Below are 15,711 nucleotides of genomic sequence, written 5' to 3' on the forward strand. Positions count from 1 at the left end.
TGTTTCCAGTTCCCATTATGAAGCTTTTTGAAATTTGTTTTACCCTTGAAATACATTCCAAAGAATTTGTATTTCAGATTCTCTCAGATGAAACAGTTGCATGTGCTGTACTTCAGTAACTCAGTTTTATCAGAACAACAAAAGTAATAGCCTCAACTTCATGTTCAGTATTATATTTGGCACAAGTTTTCAGACTATTTTGTGAAAAACGTGATTATTGTTAATCATCATCATCATATGGTCAAGACAGCTATCAGGAATGAGAAAAGAATGTTCATCGAGTTAAAGGATCTCTGTTTTCCTGGTGCTTGGACTTTAAAACATCATGTGAAAGGCCCTTGCTAGGCAAGAAATTGCTCACAAAATTCTAAGGTTAATTATTAAGCTTCACAAGGAAGGGCACCCATTCAGTCTGACTTTAGGCTACAACCCTAAACTCTGTGTGTACATTTCTTGATGCAGAAAAGTTCAAGAACTGGAATCTAGCAGCTGAAAGAAAATAAAATTATTTTTCTTCTAAATTGCAACATTTTTACTCTCCAAGTAAATTAAAGTATTAGGTATAGTTAGTAACTTATTGAAGCATAAAACTAACTACAGGGCATTAACAGGGAGATTTTCCGTGGTACAAAGAGACACGTGGGTCAAATGCATGGTTTTGCTTTTGAAAGACTCCCTCTTAAGTGGCAGATATTCCCAAATGTGGTCAAATACTTTGCCTTTTCCCCATCAGCAGCGCACTTTTTAGGCTTAATGGTTTCTATAATGTTCAGAGGAATGTTCAACCCTGGCATGCAATTTTCAGGGAAAGGGGGAAAAATGAAAAAAAATAAAATGGTCCTATTATTTTACTCTACTAACAGTATGATTATAGCATCGTTGTGCATCTATCTCCACAGGAATTGAATTGCCAGCAGAAGCAGTAGGATCTTCATGACTAGCTGTATAATCTGGCCTATAGTCAAGCTGCCAACTTTTGTATTAATTCACAATTCTCTAGCTACACAAAATCTTTCTATCATATATAAACAGTTATTATCCTGTTTGCCTGTACTGGCAATAAGGAACACATCCAGAAGTTAAAAAGAAGATAATAATGTTTTCATGTACTAAAGCACTTACCAGGGTCTGATTCTGCATTTCCATATCAGCTTTTGTGTTGCTGTTTTTCTTGTGGTTTCCTTGAGAACTGATAGAGTTGCCGTGAAGAGAGGAGCCCTGGGAGCTGCCCTTCGACACACTCCTGTAGGAAACATTATTTGATCCACTTTCTGTCTGCTGAGCTGCTTTCTTATCAACTCTGCAGGTAGAGAGTGATTCCTCTGATAAATTACATTGCCCTTCTTCAATCACTCTACTTTTCCATTCCTCTAATGTTTAAAGTAACCTCTCTGTATCTTTCTGTCTCTAGACCTTTGAGTGATAAATGTTTCTAACTAGCCTTGATCAAATCTGTCACTTGCAATTTCAGGTAGTATATCAATTTAGTCTTTCACATATAATGATTTATATTATATTTGGGACTGCTGTGGGGCAAACGTGAAAACACAGTATAGCAATTGCTACGTTCTTCTGTGACCAAAGGTTGTGGTAGCTAGAAATGTAATTAATCCTCGCTAGTTACCAAATACATGCTTGCTGGTTACAATACATGAAGATGGAATACATTAAAACATGTACCTAATTATCCTCTATCTTTACACACCATCTGCCTAGATTCTTGATTTCTTGAATCATTTGAATTTCTATCAACTGAATTTCTATCAACTCTGATGTAACTTGCCATTCTTTAATTTCAAAGGCCATTGGTTTGGTTAACAAAGTAACATGAACAAAATTATCATCTCATTATTAATGTTTTTTTCTAGTAGAGATTAAAGTCCTGATAGAGTACCTACGGACTTTGCATTCTTAGCCTGAAAGGAACAGACATTGATCTTAGCAACTGAGCATCTTTAAAGCTACAGTGTACAACAACACATCCCAAACTGTGTTCCAGAGTTTTACCTGTTTAAAAGCTCTTTCATAAAACTGTCTTTTGGTGAGTATGTAGCTGTGGTTGAACCTTTGACTTGTTCACACTCAGTCTCACCAGGTGTGCCTTGTGAAGGTTTCATAATTTTGCTCTCCATGACATCAGCTAAAATGTCACCGTTGTCTGTTTTCCTGTTAATTTCATTTTCTATTTCACAGTGGTGTTCAGTTTTCTTTTTTTCTTTTCTTCTCTCTAATTTTGCCTGCTTGATTCCAAACCCTGAAACTTTTGCATCCTTTTTTTCTACTTTTGTTTTAGGAACATCAGCCTTCCTGCTACTCAGTGCTGGGAGCTTACTCTTTCGAAAGCCAAACCAACTAGCTATAGAGGGCCCAGTCTTTTGTTTAGTCTCTGCAGTGGGAGATTTGGTTTGTCCCTGACCCTTTTGCACATTTTCTTGGATGCATAACATGACTTTCTCCTCTATTGTAGGTTGTAGAGCCGGTGAACTCAAAACATTGGTAACCTTCTCAGAGGCTTCTGCTAACTTTAAAGACATTTGCTGTCTTCGTGATTTTGTTGCTTCCAGTTTATGAGGACACTTTATTCCATCCGAGCTTTGAAATGATGAAATTTGTTTGGAAGATACAGTAGCTGACACTTCTAACTCCAATTCTGCTGGCAGAACACTTTTTTTACTTAGGGCTTCGTGTTTAAAACTTTCAGTGCTTTTCTCACTCTGGACAGATGGACTGCGTGCATCTTTCTGAGAAAATGGTTTGTTTCCATCACATTTTGAAGTGTTATGAAACAAGTCTACTTTTGAAGATGATCTGAAGGGCAGTTTGCTTGGGCTTCCATGCTGGCTATTGCAACTACTCATATTTCCAAGAGAACCTTGTCTAGAATAAGAATTTTCTGTGGTTTTAGGGGTATATGAAACAGTCTCTGGTGTCACTGCTGACCCAGGAATAGCCTTGATTTGAAGTCCTTCCATGGCTGAGTTCTGCCTTGTTAGCGAATTTCCTCTATCAGAAGTGTTTGTAATAATCTGAGTCCGTACTTTTCCAAGACCTTCTGTCACAGGGGCAGATGGCTTTTCCCCTGTATGAATGCTAAAACTCTGACTACGAGCTTTTGCTCCATTCATGCCCAGAGCTGGCTTCAAGTGTGACTTGTTGCCAGAAGAAACAGATCTCTTAACTAATTTGCTTTCTAATCCATCTACTCTGTCTACCAACAAGTTGCAGTTTTCATGTGAATGAGGTGATGCTGTATCCATACTAAATCCCACAGTAAAACTATTTTTTACTTCGTTGTCAGATGTAGAGTCTTTTAATTCAGCATCTGTTGCACCTCTAGTGGTTACACTTATAGATTCATTTTGCTTGTACTTACTTGAACTCACATTACTTTTGGAAGCCGCATTTATACTGTCTTTTTCCTGCTTCCCAGGTACAGTAGAGCTCTTTCGGAGAAGTTGGGGAGATTTCACAAACAATTTCAGTCCTACAGGGAGACGGGTTTTCATTCCTTTCTCATTAGAGTTTTGGGTAGCATGTGCAGTGTCACTACCATGAAATGGTGTTGACATCAGGGAATTGTTTACCTGAGATAGTAAAGGCTCACTTGTGCTTGTTGTATGACATTGAGGAGTTGCGGGGAGAATGTTTGGCATCTTTTGTGTCTGATTCACCCCACTGTCACTGGAAATATCTTTTTTGCTGGAATATGCATCTTGTGAAGAAGTTGCTTCCAATGACTGACAACCTAGAGAAAAGGACCTGGCTGTTTGAAAATCTGTGTTGGAAAATTCACGATTCCTGTGTAGACCCAGCTGATTAGGGGTTTTTGGGCAGACTTGCTTTGTGGAAACTTTGGCAAGTCCTTGGCATACACTATGGGGTTGCTGAGATATGCATTTATTTTGCATAATTGCTTCTGCATTTTCTTGAATGTAAGATAATTCAACTTGGGCCCCAGAAGATACATTTTTTGCTTGCATTTCATGACTAGATTGATTAGGAAAGCCAGAGTTCACAGTTCCTTTTAATGGTGATGATTTCAGTATATTTTTTGCTGTTTCACTGGGACCCGCTCCTCCTAACTTTACTGCTACAGGTGGTGAATGAGCATAATTAGGCCGAATCAAAAGGGATGTCGACCTGCCTGGAGGAAGGGGTGGGGATGGTGATCGGGCTTCTACAGTTGCTAACTCACAATGAAAGTCTCTGGTTGGAGGTTCTCCATAGTCACGGGGCTCTATAAGGTGCTGAGGCAACAGCGGTGATGCTGCATTCTGACTCTTTGGATGCTTCGACACATCACCTTTGCCTGGACGTTTCAAGCCGGGCAGGGGGTGGGCAGGGGGCTTTGGAACCTGGAAGTCAACTTTTGAGTCAAAATTACGAGGTGGACTTTGTGCCTTTTTAAATCTTGAAAGCTTTACAGGTGGCAGAGCAGGCGATTTTTCAAGGGTTGCAGGGCCCACTGATTGAGCTACAGGTGTCTCCTCGCTCTCCGTCATTGCAATTTTTTGTGGAGAAAATTTACCTCTGCTGGGTATCTTAGTCAAGTTTGGCTTTTGATTGATTCCTGCATGCACAGTGGAGCTTGAATTGCCCTTGTATGATACATCATACACTGGCTTCACTAGTTTTTGTCGTGGAATATTTTGCAGTGTCACTCTTCCACAGTGTGAAGATTCACTGCAGGTCATGGGGACAACTGTATTTTTATTCCCTGTATTATCTTCAAGAGTCTTTTTCTTGATTTCATCTTCAGATCTTTCTAAAGCAGTGTAGTTTCTAGCATTGGTTCCTGTCTGCAAATCAGTTATTCCCTGAGGTATAAGTTCAGTATATTCTGCACTGGACCTAGTTTGTGGCTGGTTGATTGAAATTTCATTTCTTGTTACAGTGACAACTCCAGTTTGATGTGAGCTGAATTCAATAGGCTCACCATCTTCAGCATCAAATATTACGGTAATGCACTCTTCAGAAGAGGTCTTTTTTATAACCTTTTGTTGTTTAATGAAATTACATGTCTTTGGCCTAATGTCTGAGTGAGCAGATATCTGTTTTTCCTCTCTGTCAGTAGATACAAACTGAGAATTCTCCGTGACTTTGAGCACATCAGAGGTCTTTGTGTACTTCTCAGTAAAAGGAGTTGCTAATAAATCTGACGGACTTTTCTCATCACTGCTTTCTATATGCAATTCATCCAACACTTCATTGTCATCAGTATCTGAAAGCTGAAAATTAAGGTCCTTCCAGCCTATATCAGCATGGCTTTGATTTAACTGTAACTCAGGCAGCTTTGCTCTGGTGCATGATTTTACTTCTGCCTGAAATCCACTGACAAAACTAGTCAATTTTTCAGGTCTTTCCTTTGAATTAAAATAAGAACTTCGTTCTGGCAAATGTTTCCTATTAGGATCCCAATCAAAGAGACTGTCAGAAACGCTGTGAGTTAATCTGTTAGAATAGGTCCTGCAGTCTTTGCTTGGTACTTCCTGCAGCAACAGTAAGGATGAAGAGTCATCATCTGCATCATCATGTGAGTCTGAATCATAAGAGAAAGTTTTGTTATGTTCAATGCAAATACTTCCTATTTCCATTGGCTTACAATGAGTCTGTTCATTATGGCTGCCACATTTAACTCCAGGGGAATATATTCCTTCATTAGAGTTCATGCAATCTTTGTAACCCCATTTTGATATTACTGAAGGTGATTCAAGTAATATTTTTTGCTTCTGTAATTTCTTCAGCCCTTGTAAGATATGGTTTTCCTTGATACGAGTTGGAGGTAGATCATCTGCTGGACTTGAGAGATTGCTTGGGAGCGAAGAACCAATGCTTATTCTTTTATCCCAGCTCACGGATGACTGTTAAAACAAAATAAAACTCACATATTACTCACAAGCGGTGTTAATAAAAAGTGTTAGCATTTTAGTAAAGAGATTTAGGAGTTGCATAGGGCATTACATTTCATCCATTGCTATTAATAGCAGTGCTCTTTTTTAATAGAGGATTTCATAGCAGTGTGAAGGCTGCAGTGCATTTAAAACCTGTAGGAAGAACAATATGAATGGAAGGATTAAGATAAAGACGAAGAACAATTTGTGACTGTGAAAGACAGAATAAATGTGAGAATAAATGAGGAAACTGTGAGCAAACTGGAGTGATAAAGGAATTGTTAAAAAAAAATTAAAAGGGGGGGAGAGTGAGAGGGAGGGAGACATCAGGGAGAGAACCCTTACTGAGTTTAGTGACAACTGTTTTAAATATAAAAGAGAGAAGAAAGTGAAAAAAAACCCTGAAATAGGCAGCTTTTCAATTAATCTTGTTTCAGATTAACTTAATCTAACAAATGAAGAAAATTAATTTGATTTACCCTTTTGCTGCATGTCTTTCCATCATTCCAAGTATAGGAGGAACCACTGGAATATTCACTGCAAGCACTTGAGAGGGAGAGTTCACTGCTACTGCAGCTGCTCCGGGGATACAGGCGGCTAGGACCCGTCATATTTAATTGTGTCTGGCATTTCAAGACAGGTATACTGGATTTCACATTCTGATGGCATTCCTAAAATATGAGAAGATACAGAAATATCTTATGGGTGGAAAAGGATCATTTAACTTCCCCTTGATTAAGAAGGACAAAAAAAAAAAAAGCAAGCAAGCTACTTGCATCTTCCTGTTATGCCATTAGGATCTCGTGAATTTAATACAAAGAAGTAAATTAAAAATTGCTATAATTTTTATTTGTCCAGGGAAAAACCCACAATCCTCCACATTTTCTTCTTTATTCTTGAACCGGTATTCCGCTCTTCTTTTGCTAAAGATTATTCTGAGTCTATTTGAATTATGCTTTGTATATAAGCAGTGTGCTCCAGTAAGATACAGAAAACAAAGTTATAAGAATACAAGTACATCTTGACAACTGCATTATAGCCCTACAATGTAACAGATGAGGCTGTACGTCTTGGACAAGGTAAATTAATTTAGTATCCCAACCAGAATGTCCACTGAGAATGGAATCTCTCCATTATAGTCTAATTTTGGTTTCCTATCTAGTTCAAAGCTTTGTCTAAGAAACTCTCTGACGTAGGACAATCCATCTTTGTGTCGCTCGCAGACAGCTGAAGCCTCTTGCTTATGCAATTTATTGACACTTTATGGCTGCCTTTAGTACTTGTGTAGTTATCGCCCCTCTCCAAATGCAATTTCAGCTGACTGTGACTAAGTGCCAGCTTTGAGGAAGAGAGTAATGAAGAGCAGATAGCACTTTAGGTAAAATATTAAACCTCTGTAGGAGTATCTAGGATGCCTTTAATTTGTTTTCAAACTAATACTCTTGTGCCGAACAGTGTTAGAGCTTCTTTAATGTTAAGTGCCAGCACCATTCCGTTATGCTATGCTCCAGTTTCCTTACAGAATCAGACATCCTTTTAATTACCAGGAACACCAGACAGAGTGACATGACTCTGTTTCATAAAACTTTGCTTTGGATTTCATTAAGGCAAGCTCAAACAACATTTATTGATTTGTGTATGTAGATATACACCCAAATTAATTTTGCTTAGATGAAAATTTTACCTTATATTCAGGAAGACACAAGAAATCTAAAGTTACTGAATCCACAAAACAATTACCAAAACTGTATATGCAGTAGACACAGCTTCTTCATGCAAATCTCTGGAATAACTCTCAGTTTGTAGCCTCTTCTCATACACTAACATGTTTGTTGGCCTTCTGCTAATTTCTTCCGTTTATTCCCCCATGTCTTCCCATTTATTACTACTAGGGATGAACCTTTTTTCAGCTAAATGGGAGAGCACAGAATTTTTACTGCTGAGGAGTTCATCAGTACAGCTGTTCATTGCTCAACTGACATAATAATGTTCTGTTTTTGACAAACGTAACTACAGGGCAAATCATTATTCTCTGTCACAGGCAGAACCTATGGATGGGAAAATAATTTAGAGGTAGCAAGAGCACATTTCACCTCTGGGAGTTACTGGTACACGTTCTCCTAGGAAGTCAAATGGATGCAGGAGAATAGCCTTTAAATCCACTGGCTCTGGGAAGAATACATCTTTCAGCATGAGAGGCAGGCTGATGCCTGTGGTTTTGGCTCTGAAACAGACTTTCTCGTTTTGTTGAGACAAATTACTCTTTATTTCTGACACTGTGGTTCCCATGGGAGACCCTCTCTCATCAGCTTCCTCAGGTATGACGGTGTCATTCCCTGTAAGGTTGACTGTAGGGAGGCCAATGGCAGCATCTGCTTGTTCTGGCTATTTTGTTGCCTTTCAGCTGCGGCATTGGGAAAACATGTCATGTCAAATTTCTGCCCTTTATACTAGGCTATGTTCCAGTCATCACAGTGTTTAAGGGAAGGATGCCTGTAAATTCCTTTCCTATAAGAACCTCCTGTAAGAGGAAAGAGGAGATCATAGCATACTGACAGGTACTGCCTTCCATTCCTGTCACCTTCGGCTAGTCTGAGAGTCTTTCCAGGAGAAAGACATTTGGTCCTACAGTTTTAGCAATGGGAAAATGGAGATACCTAAGCAAAGAAAAAGAACACTGTATTACTGTAATCATCTTTATTGTTTAAGAGATGGGAAAATGTGCAAAAAATACCATGCCATTACAGATTCTGAAGTAGGATATCTGCCCAATTTCTAGATTGCATTCAAATCACTAAAAAGAGAGTGGAATTTTCTCCTGCAATTTGCCTTTGTTCTCTAAATTATCAGAGAAAGTACTTTAAATAGTATGTTTATGATGCATTAATTAAATATATTTAACTTGCATATGGGTCTATTAACTGACATGGTGAAATATTATTTTTTTGTAATCATGGCTCTTAAGTCATTAACTTTAACAAAATTAGAGTAAAAAGGCCTGAACCTAGTGTTACAATTTAAATACATAATTTTCGCTAGAAATCACCTAAAATCGAAAGAATCAGATGATTAAAGACACATAACTCTGTATTAGAAAAACCCAACCTGAAGGCTTAATTACATATAATGCAAAGGGTCATTAGCATTTTTGTGAACCTTCGAAACAATGCTTTTTCATTAAAGTATGTATTACAAAAGAGATTACATTTTTGTTGACACTACTATACTCCAAGATCAAAGGCATGGACAGCTCCAATGTTCTGTTCTTGTCCTCTTTGTTTCCCTCTACCTTTATGTGACTTTTGTTTTTTAAGCTACTTTTCTCTTTGACAATGAAACATGAAAGCCACACTGGCTAATGTTTTGCCAAATAAGCACAAAGCTAACCCCATCTGAAAAAAAAAAATGCAGAGTCCATGAATTTTTAAGAGTTCATGCATAATATATCATAAAAGTAGGATGAATAATACAGTGTATGGGCTTTAATAAAAAGCTCCTTGACCATTTCTCAGAGATTCTGAGATGTAATCAATACCCAAAAAGGTATCTTGGGGACATTGCTAAGATTTACGCTTTTTTGCACAGAATGACACTATCTGCTTACTATATCAACTGAGGACACAATATTGAATTTCAGAGAACAGAAGGAAGAAGTATTGTTATCTGCCTCAACAGTGTTTCAATTCAGAGATCAGCTTTATGGCTCATCCCTGACATCAGACTTCAGAGGCAAAAAGGAGGGCTCCAAATGAGGGGTACAAGGACAGCACAAAAACTCACGTGAATCTGAGCATCAGCAGTTCGAGATTGCATCAGGCTTCTGTTTCGTTCTACTTCTGAAAGCAAATCCCCAGATGAGAGGTCTAAGATGCGTGAATGGAGTTTCTGCAGGGGCAGAAGGGAATGAGCAAAGCATAAGCGTTTGTCGAATATGCAGCAGATCAGCATTTTTAAAATTCCGAACTCTGCTGTTAAATTTCAAGGGAAATGAAGACCCCAAGGTAAAAAGATTTGTTCTAATTTGAAATGTTGCTGTTTGTGCTTACTTTGTCTGAGACTTCCTGTCTGCAGAGCAGATCATTCTTCATCCCAAACAAACCCTACTTTTTCTTCCAGTCACTGTTTTGCAACTTATCATTACTTCACATGCAACAATGACAAATGAACATGAGTCCCACCATTATCCACAGAGTTTGACAGGTTTCAGGAAAAAAGCATAAAAATGAACTACAAAATTAACAGTTATAAATCAATCAACATGTTAATGTTGTTTTATTTACGAGCTGTTACACCTTGAGTGAATGATTGCAAAAGTGACCCTATTTTTAAACAGCATTGATCTGCTGAAGGCCTCCCTTGCACACATTTTAACTCAAAGTCATTAATGTCATCTGCTAGGAACAATTAATGTGAATAGAAAATAATTGCATCAGGGAACTAGGGACTCAGAGGATTTTGTGCATTAATATTCACATGCTGTTCAATTATATACACAGTTCTTTTTCCAGTTTTGCTTGGAAGGATGGCTAAGCTTGTGCCTTTTCCTCCTCCATGTTCACCTGTATACTAATTACTAAGGCTTTCAGTGTGCATTAAGCCCGATTTGTTTTAATTGCAGTTTCAATAAAATCCATGATTTATGTGAATGCCTTGGCCGATGACTTCAAAAGAAGAAATATCTGCAGCCTTGTCAGTCACTGGACCAATGTATCATGTAACAGACAGTATGGATCTGACTCACAGTCCACTGAAATCAATGAAAAAGGACTTTAAAAAAAAAAAAAAACAAACAAAAGGACTTTGGATCAGGCTCTTTTCATTTTCCCATCAATTCTTCAGGCTTGCAACCCGAGAGACCACATCTACCCCTTTCCTCAGCACCGTGGCGCTTAGCCTGCAGGCACAAATGGTGCAGACCCCACCAGGGCGCTTTGCCAGGAGGACTCCGTGGAGGATGCAAACCACGGAGACGTGTCAACGCTGCAGGAGTGGCCCATCACCCTGTCCATCCAAAAAGCCTGCTCAAAGAGGGAAAAAGAATCTCTAGCCACAAAAGACATTCTGCACTGTGCATTAGTAGTAATGGCAAGACAATTCTTCGCAGGGCCCTGAAACATCAGTCATATACTATCTTATGCCCAGCTACTCCCCAGCCCACTCTCCTGGTACCCACTTGCAGGAATTCATCTGCTAGAGAACAAAGCAGGTGGCCATTCCTACAGCCTCTGTGATCTGCATGCTGAGCTTCAGGCATTGATTCCAGACAATCTAGCAATTTTTTTAAAAATCTACTAATTATAAATTTCTTGAGAGTTACATATTCATCCAGGTTTCTTCAGGAGGTACTCTCTGTCACAGACAGATTATGGAAATTATTTTCAATTATTGATATTCCATATAAATATATTTTGTCCGATATATTGTTGAATAGATTAAATGCTACAAGCACTTAGTATCCAATATACTTTCCAGTATAAGTATCAACTACTATGTGTTTTTTAACATCAGTGATGCCTATCACCTAGTTATTCAGTGTGCACCTTTTGAAGTGTTATTACTGGAGTTAGTCAGGTGTTTGTTCAAGATTTAAGCTCTAGGTAAAATGTCTTCCCAAACTCACAAATTTACTGATTACACGTATTATTCGTGATGGTAATTCCAATGCATTGTTGAACCACCAAAGAATTCCACTGCTTTCAGAACCAGGAGTCACCTATGTTATGAACAAGTGGTGTACTTGCTCTTTGCAAGGAATTCCTTTCTCCAGTGAAACCAGTCAACTGATTTTTACTTCCAGAGATATTTCAGTGGAAGTTACTATAGCCAGATCTGTGCATTAGAGACGATGACTAGGGACATCTGAGGTGGATGAACATTTATACCTGAACACTTATTTTCCCAGAAAAAAGTATCCTAGAAATAGTGCTATAGGAGTTTTACAGTTGTAAAGTTGTCTTCCCATTCTTCCAGGAAGGCATTTTAAATACTTTATTACTTAAGGGAACATATATGCATCTCAATAAGGGAATCTAAATATACCCCTGTAATGTCATCCAATGGAATTTAGCATGCTGCTGTTATTGTCCATATGGGACATAAAGGCAGAGATCAGCCCAGCTGGAACAGGCAGAAAACAGAAACAATTTTTGGCTGGCGATAAGCCGTAGCCCAGCAGAGCACCCTGCAAACGGCCCAGAGGACGGGGGTCCCGCCACAGTGGCTCCGTGACCAGAAGGGCAGGGCTGCATGTGGGTCACGCTATGTTTGAATCATCTTTGCCAGTGTTGAGCTCTATGACTCTATAAAACTTTCTTGACAAAGGTGAATCAGCAGACTAAAAAGATTAACAAAGAGAGAAAGTGTGTTTTCAATATGTATAATGCAATTATATTTCTGTATCAAACAAAAGATCATCACACTGGGAGTATTCCCTCCCCCAAAAATGCAAATAAACTAACAGACACACGACCAGGACAATGCCTAGCACTAACAGACAGCATAACAAAGTTTGAGATCATTAATTAAATATAGTCACACAGCGGTGAAGCAAGTCATCCAATTACAAAAGAAAAAATGATAAGAAAATTGTTTTTCTTTCATTTATTTTTTTCTTTTTCCTTCTCCATTTTCTAATTAAAAATGGGAAAAACTCTACTATTTGTTAAAAAAACACATTAATGATCCATTTAAAATCAAATAACAGATTGTGCTAACTACGTGTCTTGATTCTGACTTCTTCTCAGATAGGTAAAATGTACTGTGTCCTTCATGGTTATTTTCAGATGACAGTCACATAACTAGATGAAGGAGTTACTGCTGCCTTGAAAATTGTACAATATTAAAATCACTGTTGATGCTATCATGATGCAATGCAACAAAAGGCAAACCACAGCACAGAAAAGATCACATCAGTTTAAATGAATACTTAAATATGAAACTGAAGAGTTCCAACTATAAATCCAAGCCACCTGCCCCATTTGTTGGTGCCCTATATAATGATAAGGGGAAACCAGGCAATATTTGTACACGGTGGGGAACATCTGGGCCCCTCTGAACACAGGAAACCATCAAGAGCACTGGATTGCAGATCAGAAAACCCTTATGGAATTGCATACAGCGTGGGCTGGGCCAACATGCCCCGTACTGAGTACTGCTGGGGCAGGTGCAGACTAAGAAGGTTCATAGCGTCCTAGCTAGACTAGACCCATGTCTCTGCAGAAAGTGGGTGCTGAGAGGTACAGAGGCCAGGGCAGAGCAGAAGGGGCCTCTCCGTGGCTGCCTGTGACCAGTAGCAGAAAAGCTCCTCCTTCACCTCTGAGATTGATGCAGAAAAGGCTGTGCCCTCTGTGGCTCAATGTCAAGATTAACTCCCATGACCCACGTAAAAAATAAAAACAAAGTAATTGATAATTTAGGTGGAAACCTATTATATCAAGTGCAATAGGAAATACAATTATCTGGCAGGCAGATAACCAATCCATCAACTAGCAGGCCAGTTCCCCCCCCACACACACACCCCCCAGCAGCATCCTTATTAAGGCTTTCTAAGAAGATAAAAGAAGGCTACTACCTGCTAGCATGAGGCAATATTACAGAGACTCCCCCAACTATTGTGCCTCTTGACTCTCTCTGTGCAGAATATCTATCAGTTCCCATCTCCTTTTTGAAACGTCTAATGGCCTGCAGCATTGCCAGAACAATTTTCAATGAATTATGCCGAACTGTACACGGCTCTCCAATATTGGATGAGTTAATTGCTATTAAATCAATTGGCTTTGCTTTTCTCACAAGCGCCAAAGTCCATCATTCACAAGAAAGAAATTCTCTCTCTAGGTTCTAAGGAGACATTTTCATCCTGGTGCTCTGTGCCAGAGCTGTAAATGTTTGTTCGGTGCGCGTGGCCTCCTCCCATCTTTGCTGTTATCTGGGGCATCACAAACTCGAGCAGGCATACTCTGGACTGCTCTCCTATATAACCTGACCGTTGTAATCGGACTGGCAGGGAGCACCTTTTCTGCAGCCTTCATGCCACTCATTTTTAATAATTCTCTGCACAAAGAAGATTCCCAGATTCCCCTCAAGTCCACAGGCAGCAACACCACCACTCTCATTCTACCCCCATTGTACTAAATGAGTTAAGTCTTAGTAATGCCACCAAAATTGTGCAAAAAAATGTGCAATGCAAGAAGAGTGCTAATATGGTGACCTCCTTCTAGGTGTGATATAAGCTCATGAAAGACGAGCTCTTCCTAGCTGACTTTTTTTCACAACCACCTGACCCGTCTCATTCTTCCTGGTCCCTTGTTCATCTTTAAGTGTCACATCCATCAGAAGCAGAGTGCAGCTGTGAAGTAATCACATCTAGGATGAGCTTTAGTTTCAAAAGTCTTACAGAAATAGTACTCTATACCCCATTTCCAATACACCATAGGAGATAGCAGACCAAAGAAAGCAAAAAATATGATTACGTATGCAATTTACGTAGTATTAGCTTATGCAGAACTATAATTTGTCATGAAACTAAACCTTGGTTTTTTTAGTCCTTAGGTACATTGCAGAGGGGATTTTCAGCTGAAGGTGAGAGAACATCCTTCACCTATTTCATCAGAAGTTACCTAGATTAAGAACAGCACTATTCAAAGTATGAAGTGTGAACTTCTCATACGCTAAATGCTCTGAAATAAAGGAGAAAGTTAAGTATAAGGGAAAAATAATAAAATCTCTGCAAGTAGAAATACATTTTGCCTTTATAAAAATCAAGAGTTTGTAATACATATGCTTTTGACATATGGTAATTCTGCTTTCTAAAGAGAGCAGAACAAGTGGTTGTCAACATAAACCAGCCAAATATGAAGCAAAAGTGAAAGCTGCAAAAAGATGCTTCCATTTTATTTAATTCTAATAATCGCTAACATAGGAAATGTACTTGCAATTGTATACTGTGCACATACAGCAATGCTCGATGGTTTATTGTATGTAATTGATGTCATGAAAATAAAATTATAATCATTTTTTCAGCTCTTGGAAGTCATATATTTAATAGAAAATTCAAAATTATGTCCTACTTTCCTACTATTCGCTTCCTATAAACAGAAATTCATGGCCATCAGTGTTTAACCTTGTAGTTGAAGAAAATTATTCTTTCCATTTTCACAGTTTGTAATGGCAATAGCAATTGTCACACTGAGCACTTTCCACTAGTTAACCAGTTTAGTCAGGAACCTGCCTTCATCTTTCCAGCTGCTTACTGCATGGGAAGAAAGGCAGCTTCCCAGTGCAGTTCTTGTGCACGGTATATGCCATTCCAGATTCCTTTTCATACCTATATCCTTTAGGGTAATTTCAAGGACATTGCACTGTGGAAACAGCTGTGCTTTTTTACTTCTAATTCTCGAATAATTTGCTTCGCAATCATCATTTATCCTAACAGTGTGAAGTTACTTCTGACTGTGGTTGTTTCTTATAAATATTTTAGACTAGCACGAAGGCTGGCATTATGGTGGTTCAGCTGCAGAATACAGTGTGTCTTTAAGAAGTATTCCTGTCCTTTGAACTACTTTTCAGCAGTGCCTTTACATGAAGTAAGTTCCCCTATGCACAATAGTATTCTTGTATTTCTGCCCAGAAGTAAACAGTTAATAATGTGATTTTTTTGTGCCAGTTCTGGGAATAACACATGGCCTTATCTTATAAGCTACACAGAAACATCCAGATAGGTGTATGTCTCTCTAGATTTTCACAAGTGCATTAAAAAAGAGACAAAGCTTTAAAGGATGAGGAAATAAGAAACCAATGGTTATTCATGGCGGGGTGGCGGGGG

The 15,711-nt window shown here is 38.7% G+C and overlaps 1 protein-coding gene across 1 annotated transcript in view; it reads right to left on the reverse strand.

Moving 5' to 3' along the window:
- Positions 1–15,711, reverse strand: part of NCKAP5 (NCK associated protein 5) — a gene marked incomplete at its 5' end in the record, with an annotated part of 153,782 nt that overhangs the window by 62,399 nt on the left and 75,672 nt on the right. Inside the window, 4 exons of the mRNA XM_035896719.1 lie at positions 1,123–1,300; positions 2,008–5,861; positions 6,371–6,562; positions 9,672–9,776. Coding sequence (XP_035752612.1) covers positions 1,123–1,300; positions 2,008–5,861; positions 6,371–6,562; positions 9,672–9,776 — 4,329 coding nt within the window. The remainder of the gene's footprint in view (positions 1–1,122; positions 1,301–2,007; positions 5,862–6,370; positions 6,563–9,671; positions 9,777–15,711) is intronic.

This window comes from Egretta garzetta, unplaced genomic scaffold, assembly GCF_000687185.1.
Source record: "Egretta garzetta isolate BGI_Z169 unplaced genomic scaffold, ASM68718v1 scaffold416, whole genome shotgun sequence".
Lineage (NCBI taxonomy): Eukaryota > Metazoa > Chordata > Aves > Pelecaniformes > Ardeidae > Egretta > Egretta garzetta.